We start from the raw sequence: 24,362 nt of genomic DNA, 5'->3' as shown, positions 1-24,362 counted from the left end.
CTGGGTGCATAACGAAATGAAGGCAGAAATCAAGATGTTCTTTGAAACCAATGAGAACAAAGACACAACATACCAGAATCTCTGGGACACATTCAAAGCAGTGTGTAGAGGGAAATTTATAGCCCTAAATGCCCACAAGAGAAAGCAGGAAAGATCCAAAATTGACACCCTAACATCACAATTAAAAGAACTAGAAAAGCAAGAGCAAACACATTCAAAAGCTAGCAGAAGGCAAGAAATAACTAAAAGCAGAGCAGAACTGAAGGAAATAGAGACACAAAAAACCCTTCAAAAAATCAATGAATCCAGGAGCTGGTTTTTTGAAAGGATCAACAAAATTGATAGACCGCTAGCAAGACTAATAAAGAAGAAAAGAGAGAAGAATCAAATAGACACAATAAAAAATGATAAAGGGCATATCATCACCGATCCCACAGAAATACAAACTACCATCAGAGAATACTACAAACACCTCTACGCAAATAAACTAGAAAATCTAGAAGAAATGGATACATTCCTCGACACATACACCCTCCCAAGACTAAACCAGGAAAAAGTTGAATCTCTTAATAGACCAATAACAGGCTCTGAAATTGTGGCAATAATCAATAGCTTACCAACCAAAAAGAGTCCAGGACCAGATGGATTCACAGCCGAATTCTACCAGAGGTACAAGGAGGAACTGGTACCATTCCTTCTCAAACTATTCCAATCAATAGAAAAAGAGGGAATCCTCCATAACTCATTTTATGAGGCCAGCATCATCCTGATACCAAAGCCGGGCAGAGACACAACCAAAAAAGAGAATTTTAGACCAATATCCTTGATGAACATTGATGCAAAAATCCTCAATAAAATACTGGCAAACCGAATCCAGCAGCACATCAAAAAGCTTATCCACCATGATCAAGTGGGCTTCATCCCTGGGATGCAAGGCTGGTTCAATATATGCAAATCAATAAATGTAATCCAGCGTATAAACAGAACCAACGACAAAAACCACATGATTATCTCAATAGATGCGGAAAAGGCCTTTGACAAAATTCAACAGCCCTTCATGCTAAAAACTCTCAATAAATTAGGTATTGATGGGACGTGTCTCAAAATAATAAGAGCTATTTATGACAAATCCACAGCCAATATCATAGTGAATGGGCAAAAACTGGAAGCATTCCCTTTGAAAACTGGCACAAGACAGGGATGCCCTCTCTCACCACTCCTATTTAACATAGTGTTGGAAATTCTGGCCAGGGCAATGAGGCAGGAGAAGGAAATAAAGGGTATTCCATTAGGAAAAGAGGAAGTCAAATTGTCCCTGTTTGCAGATGACATGATTGTATATCTAGAAAACCCCATTGCCTCAGCCCAAAATCTCCTTAAGCTGATAAGCAACTTCAGCAAAGTCTCAGGATACAAAATCAATGTACAAAAATCACAAGCATTCTTATACACCAATAACAGACAAACAGAGAGCCAAATCATGAGTGAACTCCCATTCACAATTGCTTCAAAGAGAAAAAAATACCTAGGAATCCAACTTACAAGGGAGGTGAAGGACCTCTTCAAGGAGAACTACAAACCACTGCTCAATGAAATAAAAGAGGATACAAACAAATGGAAGAACATTCCATGCTCATGGGTAGGAAGAATCAATATCGTGAAAATTGCCATACTGCCCAAGGTAATTTATAGATTCAATGCCATCCCCATCAAGCTACCAATGACTTTCTTCACAAAATTGGAAAAAACTACTTTAAAGATCATATGGAACCAAAAAAGAGCCCGCATCACCAAGTCAATCCTAAGCCAAAAGAACAAAGCTGGAGGCATCACACTACCTGACTTCAAACTGTACTACAAGGCTACAGTAATCAAAACAGCATGGTACTGGTACCAAAACAGAGATATAGATCAGTGGAACAGAACAGAGCCCTCATAAATAACGCCACATATCTACAACTATCTGATCTTTGACAAACCTGAGAAAAATAAGCAATGGGGAAAGATTCCCTATTTAATAAATGGTGCTGGGAAAACTGGCTAGCCATATGTAGAAAGCTGAAACTGGATCCCTTCCTTACACCATATACAAAAATTAATTCATGATGGATTAAAGACTTAAACGTTAGACCTAAAACCATAAAAACCCTAGAAGAAAACCTAGGCATTACCATTCAGGACATAGGCATGGGCAAGGACTTCATGTCTAAAACACCAAAAGCAATGGCAACAAAAGCCAAAATTGACAAATGGGATCTAATTAAACTAAAGAGCTTCTGCATAGCAAAAGAAACTACCATCAGAGTGAACAGGCAACCTACAAAATGGGAGAAAATTTTCACAACCTATTCATCTGACAAAGGGCTAATATCCAGAATCTACAATGAACTCAAACAAATTTACAAGAAAAAAACAAACAACCCCATCAAAAAGTGGGTGAAGGACATGAACAGACACTTCTCAAAAGAAGACATTGATGCAGCCAAAAAACACATGAAAAAATGCTCATCATCACTGGCCATCAGAGAAATGCAAATCAAAACCACAATGAGATACCATCTCACAGCAGTTAGAATGGCGATCATTAAAAAGTCAGGAAACAACAGGTGCTGGAGAGGATGTGGAGAAATAGGAACACTTTTACACTGTTGGTGGGACTGTAAACTAGTTCAACCATTGTGGAAGTCAGTGTGGTGATTCCTCAAGGATCTAGAACTAGAAATACCATTTGATCCAGCCATCCCATTACTGGGTATATACCCAAAGGACTATAAATCATGCTGCTATAAAGACACATGCACACGTATGTTTATTGCGGCACTATTCCCAATAGCAAAGACTTGGAACCAACCCAAATGTCCAACAGTGATAGACTGGATTAAGAAAATGTGGCATATATACACCATGGAATACTATGCAGCCATACAAAATGTTGAGTTCATGTCCTTTGTAGGGACACGGATGAAATTGGAAATCATCATTCTCAGTAAACTATCGCAAGGACAAAAAACCAAACACTGCATGTTCTCACTCATAGATGGGAATTGAACAATGAGAAGACATGGACACAGGAAGGGGAACATCACACTCTGTGGACTGTTGTGGGGTGGGGGGAGGGGGGAGGGATAGCATTAGGAGATATACCTAGTGTTAAATGACGAGTTAGTGGGTGCAGCACACCAGCATGGCACATGTATACATATGTAACTAACCTGCACATTGTGCACATGTACCCTAAAACTTAAAGTATAATAATAATAATAAATGAAAAAATTTAAAAAAAGAGATGATCTCTGCACTTCTGAGAGAATCTCCTAGAATGTGTATACGGAGTTCAGCACTGTGCATTCGTAATGACTGCCCTTTATTGTAATATCACTCTACAATATGTATATTAAATAAGGCAGCTGCATAAGAAAAGCATTGAGACGCAATGTGATTCTGCAAGCCAATCTTTGCCTTCCTTATATTTATTTGTATGTCACATTATATTACTTTCCAATAATGATGTCAAATGTGCATCTACTATCTAATATTTATTTATAATATTTACTTAATTAATATTGATACAGGTAATTACCATCCTCATTTAGTGACTCCCTGACTTCCTCCCATAAAGCTACAAAGAAATGGAAAGTATCACGTGGGGATATTTACATCTATTTCTAACAAAACCTAAAACAAATACCAATTGCTTTATGTATTTAACAGTAGAGACATTTCTTCCTTGCTGCAGTTGTTAAAGATATTTAGAGAATAAAGAATCTGGGCCGAGGTGGGCAGATCACTTGAGCCCTGGAGTTCGAGACCAGCCTGGGCAACATGGCAAAACCCCATCTCTACTAAACCCCATCTCTACTAAAAATACAAAAGATCAGCCAGGCATGGTGGCACGTGCTTGTAGTCCCAGCTACTTAGGAGGCTGAGGCAGAAGAATCGCTTGAACCTGGGAGGCAGAGATTGCAGTGAGCTAACGCCATTGCACTCCAGCCTGGGTGACAGAGCAAGACTGTCTCCAGAAAAAACAGAACGAAAAAGAAAATAAAGAATCTGGGAAGTGCAGCACTATAACTCTCATTGTCCACCCCCCACCCCCACAAAGATTTACTTGGTGTTCTTTGTGTTGATACTAATAGTCCTACATCTCTGAGAAAAAGTTCTTCCTTTCTTAGACAGGAACATGCATCATTAAATTATAAGAAAACAATGCTAAGAAACAGAGAAGAGAAAAATCAAAGTAAGTGTCATAATAAATGTCAAATGTTTAAAATGTCACATTTCAAATTGAAATTATATAAATCTACATGATTTTAAACATTTGAACATTTTAAACATTTGAAGATCCCTTAGCCTTATACCCAAATTAAAATTAATCAGACTGATATCAAAAGACAGTTTGGATGCCAGTAAAAGAGGCATCCAAATATGAAATATGAAAGTCCACTTCCATGAAATCTATGAGTTTTCTCACTAAACAATGTCCTCAAAGCCAGTGGAGCTACCACCGATGGGTGCGTCATCAGAGACAGCCCTAGAGGGAGTGGGGCACTTTTGCCCTTCCTCCTTCAGGGGTTCAAGCTGAGGAAAAGGATGGTCTCCCTCCCCCTTCAAAAGGTGCAGAATGGATTCAGGTCTTGAGAAGAACATGAAGTCTTTACAATCTTCAGGCCTCTGCTTTACTGGTGCACAGTAACAAGAGCGATTTCTCTGAGGAAACAATTAACTTCTATAAATCATCAATATTTACTACTCTTCACCATTTAGAAGAGACTTTTCCCTTGGAGCTTACTAACAATGGAAACGTTATTTCATGCTATGTAAGTAAGAGATTCCCTCATATGTGATACATGTTAATATATACAGCCTTCTTTCTATGTAAAGGAAGCGGGACCTCAGAACCTCCTTGGGCAGAACCTCCTTGGGTGACTATTACATGTTTTTCAAGTAGGTAAATCTGCCCAATTTAATCTACTAAACCAATCTGCATGTAATAACAGCTATCATTTATTGAATGCTTATACTGTGTGCCAAGCAATGAGACAAGTGCTTTACAAGAAACGTCTTAGCAAACATGCCCAAGATGGGATTACTATTTTTTATTTACAGATGAGAAAATTGAGGCTCTGAAGAGTTAAGTAACTTGCCCTGTGGTCACTGACTCAGTAAAGGGTAAAGACCAGATTTGAACCCCTGGTCTGTGTGATTCCGAAACAGGAAAATTCCCTTATCCCCATTGCAGGGCATGCGATGGGGGTGTCACTCACTTCTTCAGTGCCCCACTGCTCAAACCTCTAGGGGGAGCATGCAGAAGGGCAGGTTGTGGGGCTCGGACTCCACGGCAGCGTATAGGGGTGAACGTTTACAGCTCCTGAAGCCCTGCTCAGCGTTTGTTACAGGGTGCTGTTTTAGTTTAGTCATCCGGATGGCTTGTGTTAGCTAGCTCAATTAGACCACCTGCCTAATTGCAAGGAGAGGGCTTTCTGTGTCCTGAGGTTTCTTGCCTTGGTGTAACCGGAAGAATCGGATCCCACGTGAGGGCTTGGAGAATGAGTGCAAGATTTTATTGAGTGGAAGTAGCTCTCAGCAGATGGAGAAGCCAGAAGGGAGATGGAGTGGGAAGGTGGTTTTTCCCTGGAGTCCGGCTGCTCGGCAGCCCAGATCTCCCCTGACCACCTGGGGCCAAAATCTGCATCATTCTGCCGGTGGATGGCCTGCCTGTTGATGGCCTGCCTGCATCTGTTGTGTGCTCTTCCCCTGGCATGCTTCTATGCACGTCCAGCTGCTTGTGTGTTCTTCCGCCAATATGTTCTTCTCAACATCCAGCTGCTTGTGTCTCTGCCTGCTAGGGTCTCAGGGTTTTTACAGGCACAAGGCAGGGGTGTGGCAGGCCAGGGTGGTCTTGGAAAATGCAACATTTGGGCAGGAAGGCAGGAGTGCCCGTCCTCACCTAGGTCCATGGGCACAGGCCCAGTGGTGGAGCCCTAGCCAGGGCCCACATCCTTCCCTTCCCAGCACTTCCCTGCCCCACTCCCGTGTCAATTCCAGTAACGATATACTTTTCATTATTTCATGTTGCTTCTTAAGTCTACTTTATGCAGTGGGCTGTGATGACATAAAGATATTCATTGAGAGACTACCATGGTATACCATGTGTCCTAGGACTAGACAATTTGTTCCTCAGTTTTCTGGTTTTAAAATGAGGATAATAAAGATTCCTTCCTCACAGGGTAGTTGTGATGATTAAGTTAATTAATACATGTAAAATGCTTAGAATAGTACATAGCACATAATAAGTGCTATGTAATTGTTAGATATTATTCTGAGTTCCAGGAATCAGAGATACATCAGTGAAAAAAACAGATAAAAATCTTTGCTTTCATAAAACTTCATTCTAGAGAAACAGCAAATGAACAAACAACATATACAATATGTCAAAATGTAGCAAGAACCATGAAGAACAAAAGTAAAAAAGGAAGATAAAAAATACTGGGAGGAGGGTGGTTGGGGAACTATTTTACATAGGGTTCTCTTGGAAGGCCTCAGTGAGGTAACATTTGAGCAAAGACTTGGAAGCAACATGGTAGTAAGCCATGCAGACTGAGGCATGAGAATTGCTTGAACCCAGGAGGTAGGAGGTTGCAGTGAGCTGAGATCATGTAAGTGTACTCCAGCCTGGGTGACAGAGCGAGACTCTGTCTCAAAAAAAAAAAAAAATTAGTATTTGCTAGATTGCAATAATTGGTTCTTCAGGGGTTGAGTGGGGAATGCTGCCACCAGGATAAACACTATGGAATTCATTGCACTTCAAACTTTTACTTAGTTACCTTGTGTTTCTTACGGAAGTGGACAAGCTGGCAAAGAAAGGAGTTACTATGCTTGTGGGAGTAATCAACTGTGATTAGCAAAAGGATCTAGGATTGTTGCTCCACAATAGCACTATGGAGGAATTTGGAATCCAAGTAATTCGCTGGGGCTTACTAGGTGTTTCTGTACCCAGGGATAATTTGAACAGGTAATTACAGCAATCATGGCTTAACCAGAGAAAGGAAAACAAAGGCTGAAGGTGGGGGTCATTTCACCAGAGAAACAACCTAGACCAGCTGATGTGCTGGTCAATGGTGAGGGAAAATTAGAATGGGTAGTGGAAGAGGGAGTTAATACAAGTATGGTCCTGACATTGGTGCAGCAGTAAAAACTGAAGCTTATTCTATTAACTCTCTTATATTAAGGCTTTGCTGAGATTGTGGCTGGCCATCACCTTGAAGAGACCTCTGTGAAGGACTGAACATAACAGAGAGCACAGGCAGATCAGAGTGCTGCAAGGTATGGACACCTTCTATGTCCTTCTGTGCAACTTAGGCCATGACTTCAAATCCCTTCAGCCTATTATTCTAACCACTGCTGCAGCAACCTGCTCGGAGCAGGTTTGATGACCTTTGAACAAGTGCGAAATACCAGCACCTCTCCTCTCACTTCCTGCCCCAGCATGTCTCTGATGTGGGAGTCAGCTTGGCATTCATAACTGTGCGATTTGTAAGTGTGAAGTAGTTAATGCCCAAGGGCATTAACCTTCGATCAAAGAGGACAGGAGCCGACATACAAATGCTTCCTCCGTTCTTTCCTTTAATGGACAGTTCTAAGACTCATTTCATAAAGCTTCTTAGAAGGTCCTAAGGGACTGAGAAAACATTCAAATATGGTGATGACCAATTCAGTAACACATTCTTATACTGCATCTCCCTTTTTGTTTTGTCTTCTTCCTCTTCCCTCATTTTGCTCCCTGGGATCAAATTTCCAAATAAACTATTGCATATAAGTGTCACTTTGCAGGGAATCCAAGAGGAGAGAGGATAATTTAATTTTTGGACACACAAGTTTGAGGTGTCTATAAGACATCCAAGTGGAAATGTCAGGCGATGGGCAGTATATACACAAATCTTGAGGTTCAAAAAAGAGATCTAGGCTTCTAAAATGCAATTCATTTCCCAACTTTGAGGAGGACTATAAACATACAGGTAAATAAAAGAAAGATAATAAGACCAAAAAACACATGCAGTTGCCATAGAGTGTCCACAGTAAGCATTCCGGCGCCAAGCAGGAAAGGGTCTTTGTAAAGATATAACCAGATCCCGCTCTTAAAAGGGAAGTCATTTGATGAAAGTGAAAAGTATTCTAACTACTGTTTGCTCATTTAAATTTCTAGCACATTTATCTGATCTGTACCTCTCTTTGGTCACTTATTTTGTGTCCTATTTTATATATATTTGTACCTACACCTTGTCTAGTCCTACCACACTGTGAACTCCTTTAGGTTAAGATTCATGCCTGAATCACCTCTGTACCTGGAATCAAAGTGCCTAGCATTAAAAAAAAGGTGCCAGGAATATTGAATAAATAAAACACCTACCTCGCAACCAGCAACATTGGCATCATTTATGCATCCTAAACTTAAATATGCATAAGCATCATCTTGCTAAGATGCAGATTCTAATTCAGTAGATCTGAAGTGATCCAGAGAGGCTGCATTTCCTAAAAAGCCCCCAGATGATCCCCAAGCAGCTGATTCACGGACCGCACTTTGAGTATCAAGGTCATGAGGACAATGGTTCTTGACCTTAGCTGCATATGAGAATCATCTGGGAAGATATTAAAAGTACTGATGTCTGGGTCCCACCCGCAGAGATTCTGATTTAACTCATTTAAGCTCTCCAAAGTTTAAGTAGCAAAGATCTAGAGTTAATAGAGCTTTACGTATGAAAAAAGAAAACATTTAATCGAATTTCTTCTTAAATGAATTGCTGCAAATATCTGAATAAGTAACTCTTAATCCCCAACTCCCAAGTCAGTTTCTGTGCCACAAAGGCCCCGCCCCTGCCCTTCCCTGACACGCCCCTCCAATGAGGCCTTGTTCCGCCTGGCCACGCCCGTCGGTTGGCGCCCCGCCCCTCCGAATCTATTGGCCGCTCCCTTTTTCTCCTATCGCTTCTTCTTCCTTCTCTACGCGGTCAACTTCCGGCGCGGAGTTTGTCACGTGCCCGGATGTAGGAAGTGTTGGGGGAACGGCCGCTTCCCGTTCAACGCTTTATTGAGGGGCGTATCCTAGTGGCCCCCATCCGGTCTCCGTTTTGGAAGACCCGCCTCGGCACAGCCAGGCTCAGTCCGGCCTTGCGGTAAGCCTTCGGCCGCGGCTGCCCGGTAGTCCCGGCGGCGGCGGACAGACGAGCTGACAGGCACCAGGGTCTAAGGCGGCTCCTCAGTCCGGCTGCTGTCTCCACGCCTGGGGTCGGGCACCGCTCCTTCTGACCTTCCTTTCCCCGTTTGTCCCGGTAAGACGAAGTTTGGTCAGAGCATTCTCCAGCCCCTTGTCCTCGGGTCTAGGAGAATGCGGAGCTGGGAGGGCAGTCCTCACGCGCCCCATTACGGTTCCGCCCATCGGAACCAGATTTTGTTTGTGCAAAATGACCCTGATCGTAAGCTCTTTGGCGTGGACCAGGAGAGGAGAGCGTGACTGTGCCTTCCTCTTTGTCCAAATTCACATCCCGGCCCCCCAACCCCAACTCCCCCCCCACCCCCCGCCAAATCTCTTAAGTGTATTTCTCTATTTCCTTGCACAGTTTTATCTTCTAGATGACAATGCTTCATGCACTAATATATCTCAGCAGCATACAGGGCCCAATGCACACGGGCACTCACACTGACCGGCTATTTGTCACACAGTGTGGTGGTCCAACTGAGCTGAAGGAAACAACCAGTACAGAGTAAGCAGTGGCTGGCTGCCTTTGGAACGTGGTCAGACATGGGTTCTCAGACCTGGAGAATAATTTTAGAGGACCTCTAGGGATTTATTTACTGACTTTCAGAAAAGTACCGTAAAGACTGAAGAGTTAATCACTCGACTCTTAGGATGTAAATGCCATAGAAACACCCGGCTTCAGGTCTTCATAAACATATCTGTCATGTTGACCAGTGTAACCTAGAATAGTGTCTGCCACCTAATAAGCATGAGTATTTGCTGAATGAATGAAGAGTCACATACTGCTTTTCATTATGGCTAACTCCTTTATGAGGTATGCCCAATCCTGTCTTGTTTTGCCACTTAACTGTACACTCAGTTGCTTTTAGCCAGAGAAGGAGTATGTGGTAAACGTTGGTCCCTATTATTCATTTGAGCAGTTTTTACTATTCAGTTCTAATTACCTTAATAGATATTTAAGTATCCACTAAACACAAAACTATGATGAACATCCCTCCCTTCTTTAAGAGAATTCTTGAGATAGAGAAGCTTATGATTTAATGAGCCCATTAGACGGCAAATGCAGTAAGTGCTGTAGAAATTTAGAGGAGAGATCACTTTGGATTAAGAAGTTCATTGAATCAACTTCATGTAAACCATGAAGTGTAATTAGGGTTTGGATGGGGCGGAGATGATATTCCTTACATGGAAAGTACCAAAGTGAAGATTTGATGTCCAAAATGAACAGAGTGTTTGGAGTGGAATGTTTTTGAGAACATTAGGAAAACGTTGAGTAAAAGCGTGATGTGATACAAACTGTCTTTTAAAATTATCTTGTTGTTCAGGGTTGTGGGACTTTGCAAGAGATAACCAGATTTTGTAGGGTTAAGTAAAGTTGATATGAACCTGGGTCAGTATATTTGCAGTGCGAAAAGAGAGGAATAAATTACGTGTAGATGGGGGGAAATCGCAGAATGTGGTAGCAGATTTCATGTTGATAAGGGAATAGGGAAGCAAATATGGTAGGTTTTGAACCTGGACATTTGCTTATAGATGTGAAAGTTAGGAAAGGGGAATCTTGGAGGAGCTATAGCTGTCATGTTAGTGAATTTAAGCATTTGTTAAATGCCTAGTTTGCCAAGTTCTAGGAATACAAAGATGATTAAGACATGGTCCTACTTTTAATAGGGGATAAAATACAGCTAGCTAGAAAATACAATTCATAAATGCCGTATTTATGAAGTAGAGGGGAAGCGTTAGAGAGGTAGAAATTACTCCTTGCGTGGGGCGGCGGCAGGGAGGGGGCTACTTTACAGAAAAGATGACATTTTAGCACAATCTTGAGGGATGAATTGTAATTTCCTAGGGAGAAGAGAATTCTGCGAAAAGAAGATTGCATGAACAAAAGCCCAGAGATAGAAAAGTAAACTGGCCAGTGCCATTGTGGCTTGGGCTTAGGAAGAAATATAACATAGTGTCTGGGCCCTACAACATATTAAGGGATTAGCAGCATGGACACTCTATAATAGGCCAAAAGGAGGATAGGTTGGGTGAAGGTGTGGAGAGACGGAGAAGCAAGCAATTGGGGAAAACTGTATTTCATGGCTTTTATATCCTCTGCAAGGTAGATTGTTAAGTCATTTGCAGAGAGGGAGGAGGCTAACCGCTAGACCTGGAAACTGAAGGAGAGTAATAAGGATTTACAACAATAGTCATGGGGAATGGAAAAAGGAATCATCAAATGAGGGATTAATTGCCGAGCAGCATTGAAAGTCTAACTTTCACTGGATGTAGATATTTGTAATGCACGCAATGAGCGTGGATATGTGGCTTTTGAAAGTGGCATCTGGTAGTCCAAGAGAAGTGAAGAAAATAATACAGTTTATGGAGATTGATAAAAACAAGATCAGCTGGTCTACAAACAGGGTGAAATAATTGTAGGGGATAGTTTAGGTATAGGGAAATGAGCACTGTCTCCAGGCTAGGTTGGAAAAGAAGTAAACTTGGAGAGGCCAGATTAAGAGAACAGAAAGAAGGGCAATGTCAGAAGACTAGAGGCTGAGATGAAGTGGAAGTGGGAAGATGTGAATTTTATGAGAAAAGCAATTTTTGGAATTGGAGCAGAGATAGAAGTTTTACAGATTGAGTAAAATATTGGAAAGACTTGGTTTACAAAATAGTCATTGTGCTATAAAAATACGTTGTAAATCATTTATTTAAAAATCGTGATTTCTTCATTTTCCCATAGAAAGAAATAGTGTTTTAGAAGTTAGTGTCCTAGGCAAGCTCACATGTATGAAATACTACACATTTGCATTGAAAAATTATAATACATATCCACACAAATATGTATATGAAAAATAAAATAGAGATTTAAAGTTATTTTAAGTTGATGTTTGAAAAGATGCTGAGTTAGATAAGAAAAAGGAGATAAGTGGAAACCTATTTTTATAACAGTTTTATTGAGATTATGTATCATAAAATTTACCCTTTTCAATTGTATAATTGAGTGGTTTTTGGCATATTCACAAGGTTGTATAACCATCATTACTACCTAGTTGAAAGACATTGTCATCATCCCAAAAAAGAAACTCCATACCCATTAACAGTCAATCCTCCTTTCCACCTTCCCTTCCAGCTCCCGAAAACCACTTATATTTCTGTATCTATGGATTTTCCTACTCTGGATATTTTATATAAATGGAATCATACAATACATGGTCTTTTGTGGCTGACTCCTTTCACTTAGCATAATCTTTTCAAGATTCATCAATATTTTAGCATGTTTCATTACTTCATTTCCTTTTTTTTTTTTTTTTTTTTTTTTTGCGACAGAGTCTGGCTCTGTCTCCCAGGCTGTAGTGCAGTGGCGCAGTCTCGGCTCACTGCAAGCTCCGCCTCCCGAGTTCATGCCATTCTCCTGCCTCAGCCTCTCCCAGTAGCTGGTACTACAGGCACCCACCACCATGCCCGGCTAATTTTTTTGTATTTTTAGTAGAGACGGGGTTTCACCGTGGTCTCGATCTCCTGACCTCTTGATCCGCCCGCCTCGGCCTCCCAAAGTGCTGGGATTACAAGCGTGAGCCACCGCCCGCGCCCGGCCCTTTGTTTTTTTTGCAGCCGGATAATAATCCATTGTATGGATATACCACATTTTGTTTATATATCATTTGATGGACATTTCTGTTATTTCCATTTTTTGGCTATTGCAAATAGTGCTACCATGAACATTCATGTACAAATTTTTGTGTGGACATATGTTTTCAGTTCTCCTGGGAGTGGAATTGTTGGATTATAAGGTAGCCCATGTTTCACTTTATGAGGAGTCACCAAGCTGTTTTCCAAAGTGGCTGCACCATTTTACAATCCCACCAGCAATGTATGAGAGTTCTGTTTCCTCTCATCTTCACCAACACTTGTTATTTTCTATCGTTTTTATTTTAACCACCCTCATGGGTGTAAAGTGGTTGATACCTCATTGTGGTTTTGATTTGCATTTCCCTAGTGGCCAGTGATGTTAAGCATGTTTTCATATGCTTATTGGCCATTTGTATATCTTTGGAAAAATGTCTGTTCAGGTCTTTTATTCAATTTTTAATGGGGTTATTTGTCTTTTTATTGTTGTAAGGGTTCTTTATGTAGAAAACTATATTAAAAGATTGAGCAGTGGGTCGAAGATTTTTTTCTTAAATCTTGTGTGTGTGTGTATACTTGGTGAGCATTTCCAAACATTTTAGAGTTTGATAACACTGGTTCTCTAATTTTATTTCCAAACTTACAGCTTTGTATTTTTGTGATATAGGTGTATTCATATATTAAATCATTTTTCCTAGGCTTGTTAACCAAAAATTATTTTCAAATCATAAATTCAGAAGTATAAGATGGAATGATGTTGAGGGTGAGCTTAATATCTATACTCCACATTTTTCAGCTGAGGAAAGATGACAGCAATCAAGCATGCATTACAAAGAGACATTTTTACACCAAATGATGAACGCCTGCTGAGCATTGTGAATGTCTGCAAAGCAGGAAAAAAGAAAAAGAACTGTTTTTTATGTGCCACAGGTGGGTATTTAGTAAGAAAGAGTACTTGTTTTGTATCCTTTTATTATTTAGAAGATATTTCCTCTTTGTTTTGAATATCCTCATTGTCTCTGTAATTGGAAAAATTGTTGGGTCAACACATTCCTAGTTAACACTTGGCTTTGACAGGCTGTTAATTGTTGCCAATCTGGTGGCAGTGAAATAGTATCTCATTGTGGTTTTAAATTATATTTCCCTATAATGATGAGATTGAGCATCTTCTCATGAATTTCTTAGTCATTTCATTCTGTTGTGTATGAAATTTACCGTTTAAGCCTTTTACTCATTTTTCTGTTGTGTTGCTTGTCCTTTTACTGATTTGTACAAGTTCTTTCTATAATCTGGGTATCAACCTTTTGTTGGTTGTATGCATCCCAGTTAGTGGCTTGTCTTTTCACTTTTTATGATGCCTTTTAATGAAATTTATAATTTAAACTAAATAAAATTAATTAATCCTTTATGGCTTTCCCTTTTGGTGTCTTAAAAGATCCTTCCCTGTATCTTTTGTGCAGTCATAAAAATATTTTCCTAAATTCTAAAAGTTTTATAATTTTGCCTTTTACAGTTTAGTCTTAGTTCACCTGTGTTGACATCTGTCATGGTGTGTGTGAGCATTCTGGTTGTCATCTTATATGTTATTTTTATTTTGTTTTTGTTCTTTATTCCACCTAAATTTTAGAAACAACTTGTTGAGTTTCAGACTTTGTTGGGATTTTGATTGGAATTGTTTTGAACCTATAGTTCAATTTGGAGAGAACTTGCATTTTTATTGTATTGAATCTTTGTGTCCATGAACATGGTACAGTTCTCTATTTATCTAGGTGTTTTTTAACTTTATAAGTTTCATCATTTTCTCTAAAGGTTTGGCATGTATATTCTTGGATTTGCTCCTGGGTATTGGTTTATTCTTAGATTTTATTTGATAGTCATGAAAGCGCTTATTAACATTAATACATTTTAAAATCATATATTGTTAGAATTCTACAATGAATTGTTGGTGTTTTATATGGATGTCTATCAATCTTGCCAAACTTTCTTATTAATTCTAATTATTTGTAGACTTTTTGAAAGTAGTGATATTTTTCTTCCTTCCTTTATAGTTTTTATATCTTTTATTTTTGTTGGTTTAGTTTCCTAGTTAGGACTATCAATACAGTCCCCATCTCAAGGAGAATGACTTCATTTTTAAGCATGGTATTTGGTGTAGGATTTTTATAGCTATACTTTACAGTGTTAAGTAAGTTCCCTTCTATTCCTGGTTTCTTACACTTTTTAAAAAAATCATGAATGGGAGTTGAATTTTATCAACTGCTTTTTCATATCATTGATATTATCATAAAATTTTCTTCCTTGTTAGTGTAGTATATAATTGTACTTGGTTTTCCAAATGATAAATTGACTTTTTAGAATGACCTCACTCAATCGTAATGTATTTGTATTAGGCCATTCTTGCATTGCTATAAAGAAATTCTTAGGCCAGGAGCAGTGGCTCATGCCTGTAATTCCAGCACTTGGGGAAGCTGAGGTGGGCAGATCGCTGGAGCCCAGGAGTTTAATTAAGACCAGCCTGGGCAACATAGTAGGAACTTTATATATAAATATATTGTTGCTCTTTGAAGTGGTATTTTGCTCTTTCAAGCCTCGCAGACTTTACTTATGTCAATCATTCTTTAGATTTTTACCTCATACTTTTCTTTAAAACTGGTCTGAATTAATTTATTGTTAATATATCATTCCTTTATTTTTCAAGGAATCTCCTCTGATCTTCTAGTCTGACTTAGATGCTTCTATTAGGATTCTGTGCTTTCCTCAGTCATAGCACTTGTTGCAAAGTATTACACCTCTTTTAGTATCAGCTACTAGGCACCTGAAAGCTATACTTGCAATGAGTGAATGAAGAATGAGTGAAAGGGGTAATATTTCTAATAAAAGTGTGCGTTTTACTCAACAGTGACAACTGAACGCCCTGTGCAGGTTAAGGTGGTCAAAGTCAAGAAATCCGATAAGGGAGATTTCTACAAAAGGCAGATTGCATGGGCCCTTCGAGATCTTGCTGTGGTAGATGCCAAAGATGCTATCAAAGTAGGTTTTTCTCAGTTCTTTGACCTGTGTTCAGAAAGCATCTTTCATTTTATAACATGGTATTACGTATTCTAAAATGATCTAAAAACAAATTAATATATATGTTTGTTTTCTTATTTTTTTGCTTTTTTTAAGCTATAATTATGTTTGTGCACAAGCTACATAAACTAGAGCAAAATTACCTTGACTGTATACATTTCTGTGTTTAGATTAAGTATAATTTGTATAAAATCTATACATAGTATGGATTTTAAAGTGGTGTGTCATGAGTTTTTTTTGCTTGTTTGTTTGTTTGTTTAATCAAAATCATATAACCAAAGTGATCCTTCCTTAGTCTTCATGAGTAAACATAGAATCACCAGCTGGGGCAGCCAGACTGGCCTTTTGAGGCCACCATGGCTTTGATGTTTGTGGATCAAAAAAAAAAAAAAAGAAATGATAGCGGGTTACATAACCTTATTTTAAGGAATGTAAATAATAAGATCTATGAAGATATAAACTTACACGTTATAGATAAACCACACTCAAACTCCAAGAAAGGTGATTAATGTGATAATCACATTAAAGGACCACCTATGTTCCTGACAGTTCAAAGCTTTTCACAGCAATACCCTTTTTTCAAAGCAGTCAAGTTGGCCTCCTTTGATTAAATTAGGTGCTTCCTCCCCCTGGCCCTCTCTCACTCTGCCCTTCATCTTTCTCTGCAGCCCTAACACACCTCCATAGCACAAGGGAATACTTTGTACCACAACTACTTGTATGTCGATGGGACAAACATAATAGCAAGGCTTATACTAGTGAAACTACAGGTGCTCTTTGACTCTGCAAATCTCATACATTTACTAAAAAGGCACAAAGTAAAAACAACAAAAAACAAAAAAACTGCCTGTGTAAAGCAATCTGATAAAATAAAATTCTGATTTTACCCTTACTTTGGTACAAACCTCCAAGGATCAAAAATCTGGACAAAATGACAGGTAGTTGAGTTGGGTGCAAAAAAAAAAATGAAGTAAGAACAATTTGAGGAGAGCCCTCTATATCTGTATAATTCAGATTTCTTCCAAATGTAAATCATGCCTTTTCTTTAAGTATTCTAGGCTTACTGGCCCTTTGTTTTATCCATAAGGAGCACCCAATGCTTAGAAAAATATGAAATGTAGAAACAGGATTTGACAGAAATTTAGAAAGATGGAGATTGGAAAGAAAATTATAATGGGATGTTTAAAAATAATTTAGGCCAGGCGTGGTGGCTCACACCTGTAATCCTAACACTTTGGGAGGCCGAGGCTGGTGGATTGCCTGAGCTCAGGAGTTCAAGACCAGCCTGGGTAACACGGTGAAACCCTGTCTCTACTAAAATACAAAAAATTAGCCGGGCGTGGCGGCACGCGCCTGTAGTCCCAGCTACTTGGGAGGCTGAGGCAAGAGAATTGCTTCAACCTGAGAGGCAGAGGTTGCAGTGAGCCGAGATTGCGCCACTGCACTCCAGCCTGGGCAACAGAGTGAGACTCTGTCTCCACACACACACACAAAAAAACTTTTATAAGTAATTTTTATTACCATGGGGAGGGATCAAGAGTGGAAACTTTTCTGGTTGTTTTCTGTTAAGACAAAACACTTTAAGGGTTTTTAAAACTGCACCTTTATTAAAAAACATTTTTCCCTTCAGTAGTTTTGCACTTCGTAACCCTGTTGACTTGCATAATTCAGTAACATTGCCGAATGCTTATTTGAATGCATTCTCACAGCTGATGCCTCTTGCCGACTTGCTTAATGGATTTTTTTTTTTTTTTGCATTTTATGTAGGCACCTTGGTGTGTGTACGCTATATATGGATATAAAACATAAAATTTTTATACATAACTTAACATTAGCCATTTAGTATCACACATTGATTTGTGAGTGTTGCCACTGGAGCACTCAGCTTCTTTTATGGTATTATGGGAAATATTCCCAGGGAAGAGATTATTTCCCATCAAGTTTCATATTAGTTGCCAATACTCTTGTTGTATTTTTTTGTAAGTAATAATGCAATTACCTTTTCATTGTAAATGCAGGTTTTAAATTTTTGACGCTTCAATTCTGTTTATTAAGCTATAAATTGAACTAATTAGTAGTTCCATGCTGCTGTAATATGATTGTTGTACCAAAGGTCAAGTCCTGATTCCTGAGATACTCCAGTTCTTCACAGTGAAAGTCTGATATAACTTCCCTTACTTTAATGTATTTACATTTCCCCCAAATAACACTTTAAATGAATCAAATATATTATTATTCTTTTACCCTGTAGAACATTAAGAATATTTGAGCCTATTTTTTAATTCCTTGGATGTGAAGTATACATCCATAAGTTTGTTTGTTTGTTTGCTTGTTTGTTTTGAGATAGGGTCTCACTCTGTCACCCAGGCTGGAGTGCGGTTTCACAATCTTGGCTCACTGCAGCCTCCACCTTCCAGGCTCAAGCCGTCCTCCCACCTTAGCCTCCCGAGTAGCTGGGACTACACGTACATGCCACTACACCCGGGTAATTTTTGTGTTTTTTGTAGAGAAGTGTTTTGCCATGTTGCCCAGGCCGGTCTCAAATTCCTGGGTTCAAGCAATCTACCCACCTCGGCCTCCCAAAGTGCTAGGATTACAGGCGTGAGCTACCAAGCCCAGCCTGTTTTTTTATATAATAGTCAAGTAGTTCTATTCATTCAAGGGAGAAATATTAGCCTGATGTGGATTATTGCTGTAATGTGGCTTAAGAGACTTGTAGAAAGTATAGTGTAATTCTCTCAGATTAGTTGAGCTTCTTTATCACATGAAAGAACGTTAGGCCAGGAACAGGGCTCACGCCTGTAATTCCAGCACTTTGGGAGGCCGAAGCAGGAGGATCAACTGGATAACATGGGGAGATCTTGTCTCTACAAGAACATTTTAAAAATTAGGCATGCTGGTATGTGTCCGTGTCCCCAGCTACTCAGGAGGCTGAGGTTGGGAGGATTGCCTGAGCCCAGGAGGTGGAGGCTGCAGTGAACCATGATTGCACCACTGCATTGTAGCCTTGGCAACAAAGTGAGACCCTGTCTCAAAAAAATAAAGAACTTTGAGACCTAGCAGCACTTTTAGCTTTCAAGATATCTTTAATCATTCCTTATTTTCAAAATAGAAAATAATTAGGCGCAATCTCTGCTTTTCACCTCACTTGTTCTTAGAAAGTACACCAGGATATACATTGCATTTTTCTCAAGTTTTATACTTAGAAGATATAGTCCTTATTAGGGAGTTAGTGTCCAATTACAGTTTCAAATAATAGTACATTATTAAAGAAAATGTATAACTAAAACTCCATAGGCAATTTAAAAAGAAAAATTAGGTCCATGTCAAAGCTAGAGACCATTGTCATCTTACTGATGAGGAAGCTAAGCCACAAAGCCATTAATGCATCCTATACTTCTACTCATAGACCTAAAGGGCATAGGAAGAAAATGACCACAACAGTATGTTGTTTTTTCATCCAGCTTCTTTGGGGTGGTAAACTTTTTGCTATAAATTGAATTCTCCAAACTCTTCCTTTCCAGTTGCTTAGCTGATTTTTAATACCCTTCATTTTCCAAAAACAGCATAAATTCCTATGCAGATTTTACATTAACAATGTAAAAGGATGTGATCAAAAATAATATCTTTTGTATATTTTTATTTTAGGAAAATCCTGAATTTGATTTACACTTTGAAAAAATATATAAATGGGTTGCCAGCAGCACTGCTGAAAAGAATGCATTTATTTCATGCATTTGGAAATTGAATCAGCGATATCTCCGGAAGAAAATTGATTTTGTCAATGTTAGCTCACAGCTTTTGGAAGGTAAAGTTAAATAAAAATGTATATGTAAAATCAATTATATCTTTAAGTGAATATATAATTTGACATCATTCAAATTAATTAGAATACTGAATTATCTTATCGTAAAAGAACTTTAAAATAATTTTTCTTATTGCAGAAATTATGCTTGTTTATTGTAGAATATTAATACATTATGATAAATAAATAAAAACCACTTATTCTTCAGCAATAACTACTGTTAGCACTTTGTTAGATATTCGTCTAGTCTTTTTGCTATGCATAAACACCTTTTTAAGATAAAGAAATTTACACCATGTTTTCTAACATACTTTTTCATATAATGTATCATGAACATTTTTCATGTTATTGAATACTTACCCCAACATTATTTTCAGTAGCACCATAGTATTCCATTATATGGATATACCATGTTTATTTAACTAATCATTTATTTTTTAGTTTTCCAATCTTTGCTTCTTTTAAACAGCTCTGGGATAAATATCCTTGTAGCAGTATTTTTGTACAGAGGGTAGATGTAGTGGTTAAGAACATAGCTCTGAAGTCAGACTTCTTGGGTTCAAATCCTGGCTTTGCCACTAACTAGCTATATGACTTTGCATTGATACTTACTCTCTCTGTTTCAGTTTCCCTTATCTCAGAACTAGAGATAATAATAGTATCTACCTCATAGGGTTGTTATGAGGATTAAATTACTTAATATATGAACATAGTAAGAACAGTGCCAGGTACATAGTAAGTGCTCAGTAAATATTAGCTATTATTATGTTACCAGTATAAAATCCTTAGACATGAAGATTATTAGAATATTTTTGATCAGTATATCTTCAGGAATGTTACTATGCATCATTTTGTGTTACAAGACAAAAACTCTACCATTAATTAGTGAAAACATGAGATTTTCTCTACTTTTAAAATTTCTTTCCTAAAGATATAAACATTGTAAGATAGCACTTAGTAATTAGTGAGCCTGCTGCTGATTTTAGGCTTGATGCTTGGCACTGGCAGAAACAAGTCACATATGTCAGCCATCAGTAGTGCTGGTCTTATGTAGGAATCCCCAGGGTTGCCATCTCACCAACACTAGTCCCCAACATCTTGGTAATTGAGTGTGTTGAGGGAATGACCTTCAAGAAATTTATGGTAACTTTTCATGCCTTGAATCGTGGTTTAATTTGCTTCGAATGGCTTTTATTTTTTTTACCATTTCAGGGTTGAACATTCTGATGAGTCAGTGATTCAGTGATTCACAAGCTTGCTGTTCTGTCTTCAAATATTATTCATTTCCAGATGTTATTTATTGTGTAAGATGATTTTAAACCAGTATATTTCAGGACAGTCATATAGAAAAATACATACCCTACCTGGATCTGCCTTATTAAGAAATACTACCAAAATCAGTGAGAAGAGTATTACTGTTTTTGAAAATGAATTGTCTAACTTAAAAAAAAAAAAAGGCATTCAATTTTTCAGGGCATAAAACAAGAGTATAGACATGTTCATGTGTATAAACATTAACCCTAACTGAGATCGATTTTAAGAATACTGAGAAGATCCTTAAGGATCTCATTTTGAAAATCACTTGCTATACGTCAGTAACTCTTGCTTTGGTTTAGTGGAGTTCAGGGAATAGCTTCATTAATGTCTACAAACTTGTTTTATGGGCCTTGAAATCACAGCCTTTAATTCCCATTAAAAAAATAAATGTCTCTAAGTTTTGAGTGATGTTAGAAAACAAATAAAAAATTGTTACCACCCCAGTTTAAGAGCTCAATAATTAAGTAAGACTATTTTGATTATAAATGGTAGCAGTGGCAACTTGGTAGTTTTTGTTGTTGACAATTGAATGTGTAAGTTAAATAATGGGGCTCCTCAGCAGAATAAGGTTTGTAAAAGAGGACTTTTCAGCAGTTGAAGTAGATTGAAGTTTTTATTTGGCCTTTTTTTTCATTCTTTTACTTGCAACCAGCTTTTTAAAAAAGAATCTTTGACTTGAATCCTTAAATGCTGGCTTGAACTGTTATTTTGTGTGATTTTTTACTTGCCTCAATCTTGTCCTTTCTAACCATGTTTTGTGACTAATCCTCTGTGAGGGAGTGTCTGGGTAAAGCTTTTGGGCCTTGTGTAACATAACTAGGCTACATGCATGAGTTACAACTGACCTAAATATAATCCCCAGGAAATGATTAGTTTGCCAGGTTTCTCCTCTAAGGGTTAGTTAGTACTGTTTCTTAAAAGACTAAGGGAAATTAGAAAGATAAATATATTTGTAGTCACTATCAGAAAGTGAATAAGAAAAATGAACACGGCAAATTTAGCTTCTTGTGGATCTTTCCACTTGGTAGTTGATTTGGCTGTCTTTTGAACTTTAACGTGAAGTTCAAATGAGATATGGGTAGTATTTTAAAAAGTTAAGCCTGTTTACTTTTCTACCCAGCTAATATTCTTTGCTTACTTTCCTCTGCTTTTTTCATACTTTTTACTCTCCAGAACTGCCTAAAGTTACAGAAGGTGCGTAACACCTTTTCTTCTTCTATTCCGTATGTTTTTATTAGTTGCCTTTGTTATATACCGTTGGTTGTATGTTTTATGAAATGATGTACTGGGACAAATTTATTTTAAAAATCTACATAGTAATAAAATTAATGATAGTATTTATTATTGGCTTTCAAAGGACATATCATTAGAAAATACTTCTGAAGCAGTTAATTATAATCATGTAAAATATTTGTTTAAGTCTACTTGTGTAAGGACCTGTACAGAATGATTTGGGCAGTCCCTGCCCCCTAGTGGCTAATAAGCTGTCACACATGACAGTTGAACTTTTTCACAGTGAATTAAATGGACTCATTGAAAGGACAAGGAGATCGGTAATATCTCTCTAAAGAACTTATATACTAAAACCTGTAATTGCCTGTACCAAAAGTTTTAGTCTTCTTTTTGTTCTGGGACAAATGAACATATTTCAGGTCATGCTGAATGTAAATATTCATTTTCCTATAAAATAATGAATACTAAAAGCATCCAGAGTTTGTGGTTTAAATCATGCCCCATTAAGTCTGTGAAATTGCTAACTTTATTTAGAGTGATAAAACAACATCTTAGGAGTTAAAAATGATTTCTTTCATTTTACCTCCTAACCTCAAGCTTTATATACAGTGCTCACATGCTAGTGTATTTCCTCAAAAAAAAAAAAAACATGAACTGAAACATCTAGAAAGCATTTCAGATTTGACCTCTTGGTCTTTTGTTATAAAGCATGAAGCTTGTTTAACTTTTTATAATTTCAAACAGCCATGTTGTTGTTGCTCTTACTTAGAGTTATTGAGAAAGCTGTAACTTATCTTTAGAAATGTTATCAATGCATGTGAAATTTTTTTAAGCAAAGAAATGGATAATTCAGTTAATATTCTAGTGACCAAAATAAATTATGGATTATAGATGCATTTTTCATTTTAATTAAAAAGTATTTGGCAAAAATATACATACTGAAGATGAAAGTAACAAAAGTAACAAAAGAAAAATTTCACCTGGGAAAAAAAGGAAAGCAAATTGTTTTTGTGTGTACTGAATTCATAGTCATTGTTTTGTTAGAGCAACAGCCACATCAGGTACGAAAAAATGTTTAGGTTTGTTTCCACCTGTTTTTGTATTTTGTTTTTACATTTTAGCTTAATTGTATTTTGGGAAATTGTGGTGAAAGCCTGTTTTAACACTTGTAAGTTAGTGCATTAGACTGCATGCTTTTTATTTATTTTTTAGAACTTTATTTCATTAACATATGAAATTATTTATAAAAATAAAGTTTGATTTTTTCATATCGTTTGAATCATTCTATCCTCTTTTTCAGCTGCTAAATGTGACCTGTGCTTATAACTATACCTAGCTATATGTATTATGTTATAGTCTTTTCTACTTTTTTGACTATTACTTTGAATTTTTACCTCTTTAAGAATCTGTTCCAAGTGGAGAAAATCAGAGTGTGACAGGAGGTGATGAAGAAGTAGTAGATGAATACCAAGAGTTAAATGCAAGAGAAGAACAGGATATCGAAATAATGATGGAAGGCTGTGAATATGCAATCTCGAATGCGGAAGCCTTTGCAGAAAAATTGTCCAGAGAGCTGCAGGTGCTAGATGGGGTAAGACTTTCTTGAATTCTATGAATAAGTGATGTATAGTGGATTGAGAAGGCTAATGATGTTCATATTATACTACCTCAGCACTTAAGCCTTTATATAGTGTGTTATTGCCATCTTCATCTATAAGCACATTACCAGCTGCCATCAGTCTTTTACTGTTCTTGTTCAAAAGATGAACTATTCCTGTTAAGCCAATGAAGACAGTTGGCTGAGATTCTGGATTTGGGGAGGTTCTTGATATGAAGTGACGGGAGTAAAAACTAGGCCAGAGAACATCTTGGGAGTTGATTCGCTCAGCCTCTGAAATATGTCTGAATAGTTCAGTGCCAAAGAATAGCATTTGTGTGTATGTGTGTGGTTTGAAAAAAATAAAAATAGGGATGAAGTATAAAGAGAGAAATGTGGCTGAAATATGTGAATCATTTACCAAGGAAGAGTGGAGTGAGTGTGGTGAAAACAGGAGAGCCAGAGAGAAAGAT

The 24,362-nt window shown here is 37.8% G+C and overlaps 1 protein-coding gene across 13 annotated transcripts in view; it reads left to right on the top strand.

Annotated features, from left to right (window-relative positions):
- The first annotated feature begins 8,958 nt into the window (after window positions 1-8,958).
- The window catches only part of EXOC1 (exocyst complex component 1), a 51,735-nt gene continuing 36,331 nt past the window's right edge, over window positions 8,959-24,362 (top strand). For 2 of the 13 annotated variants that reach the window (XM_019025827.4, XM_019025826.4), the window contains exons 1-6: window positions 9,030-9,326; window positions 13,665-13,798; window positions 15,768-15,898; window positions 19,586-19,745; window positions 22,233-22,253; window positions 23,696-23,883. In XM_019025827.4, the coding sequence (XP_018881372.1) occupies window positions 13,675-13,798; window positions 15,768-15,898; window positions 19,586-19,745; window positions 22,233-22,253; window positions 23,696-23,883 (624 nt within the window). In that variant the 5' untranslated portion in view covers window positions 9,030-9,326; window positions 13,665-13,674. Of the gene's footprint in view, window positions 9,327-13,664; window positions 13,799-15,767; window positions 15,899-19,585; window positions 19,746-22,232; window positions 22,254-23,695; window positions 23,884-24,362 lie in introns of all 13 variants that reach the window. The other 11 variants (XM_019025822.4, XM_019025823.4, XM_019025831.4 and 8 more) reach the window with 11 other exon arrangements.

This window comes from Gorilla gorilla, chromosome 3 (genome assembly GCF_029281585.2).
Source record: "Gorilla gorilla gorilla isolate KB3781 chromosome 3, NHGRI_mGorGor1-v2.1_pri, whole genome shotgun sequence".
Lineage (NCBI taxonomy): Eukaryota > Metazoa > Chordata > Mammalia > Primates > Hominidae > Gorilla > Gorilla gorilla.
Note: the sequence above shows the minus strand (reverse complement) of the source record. Positions and strands in the feature narration are given on the sequence as shown.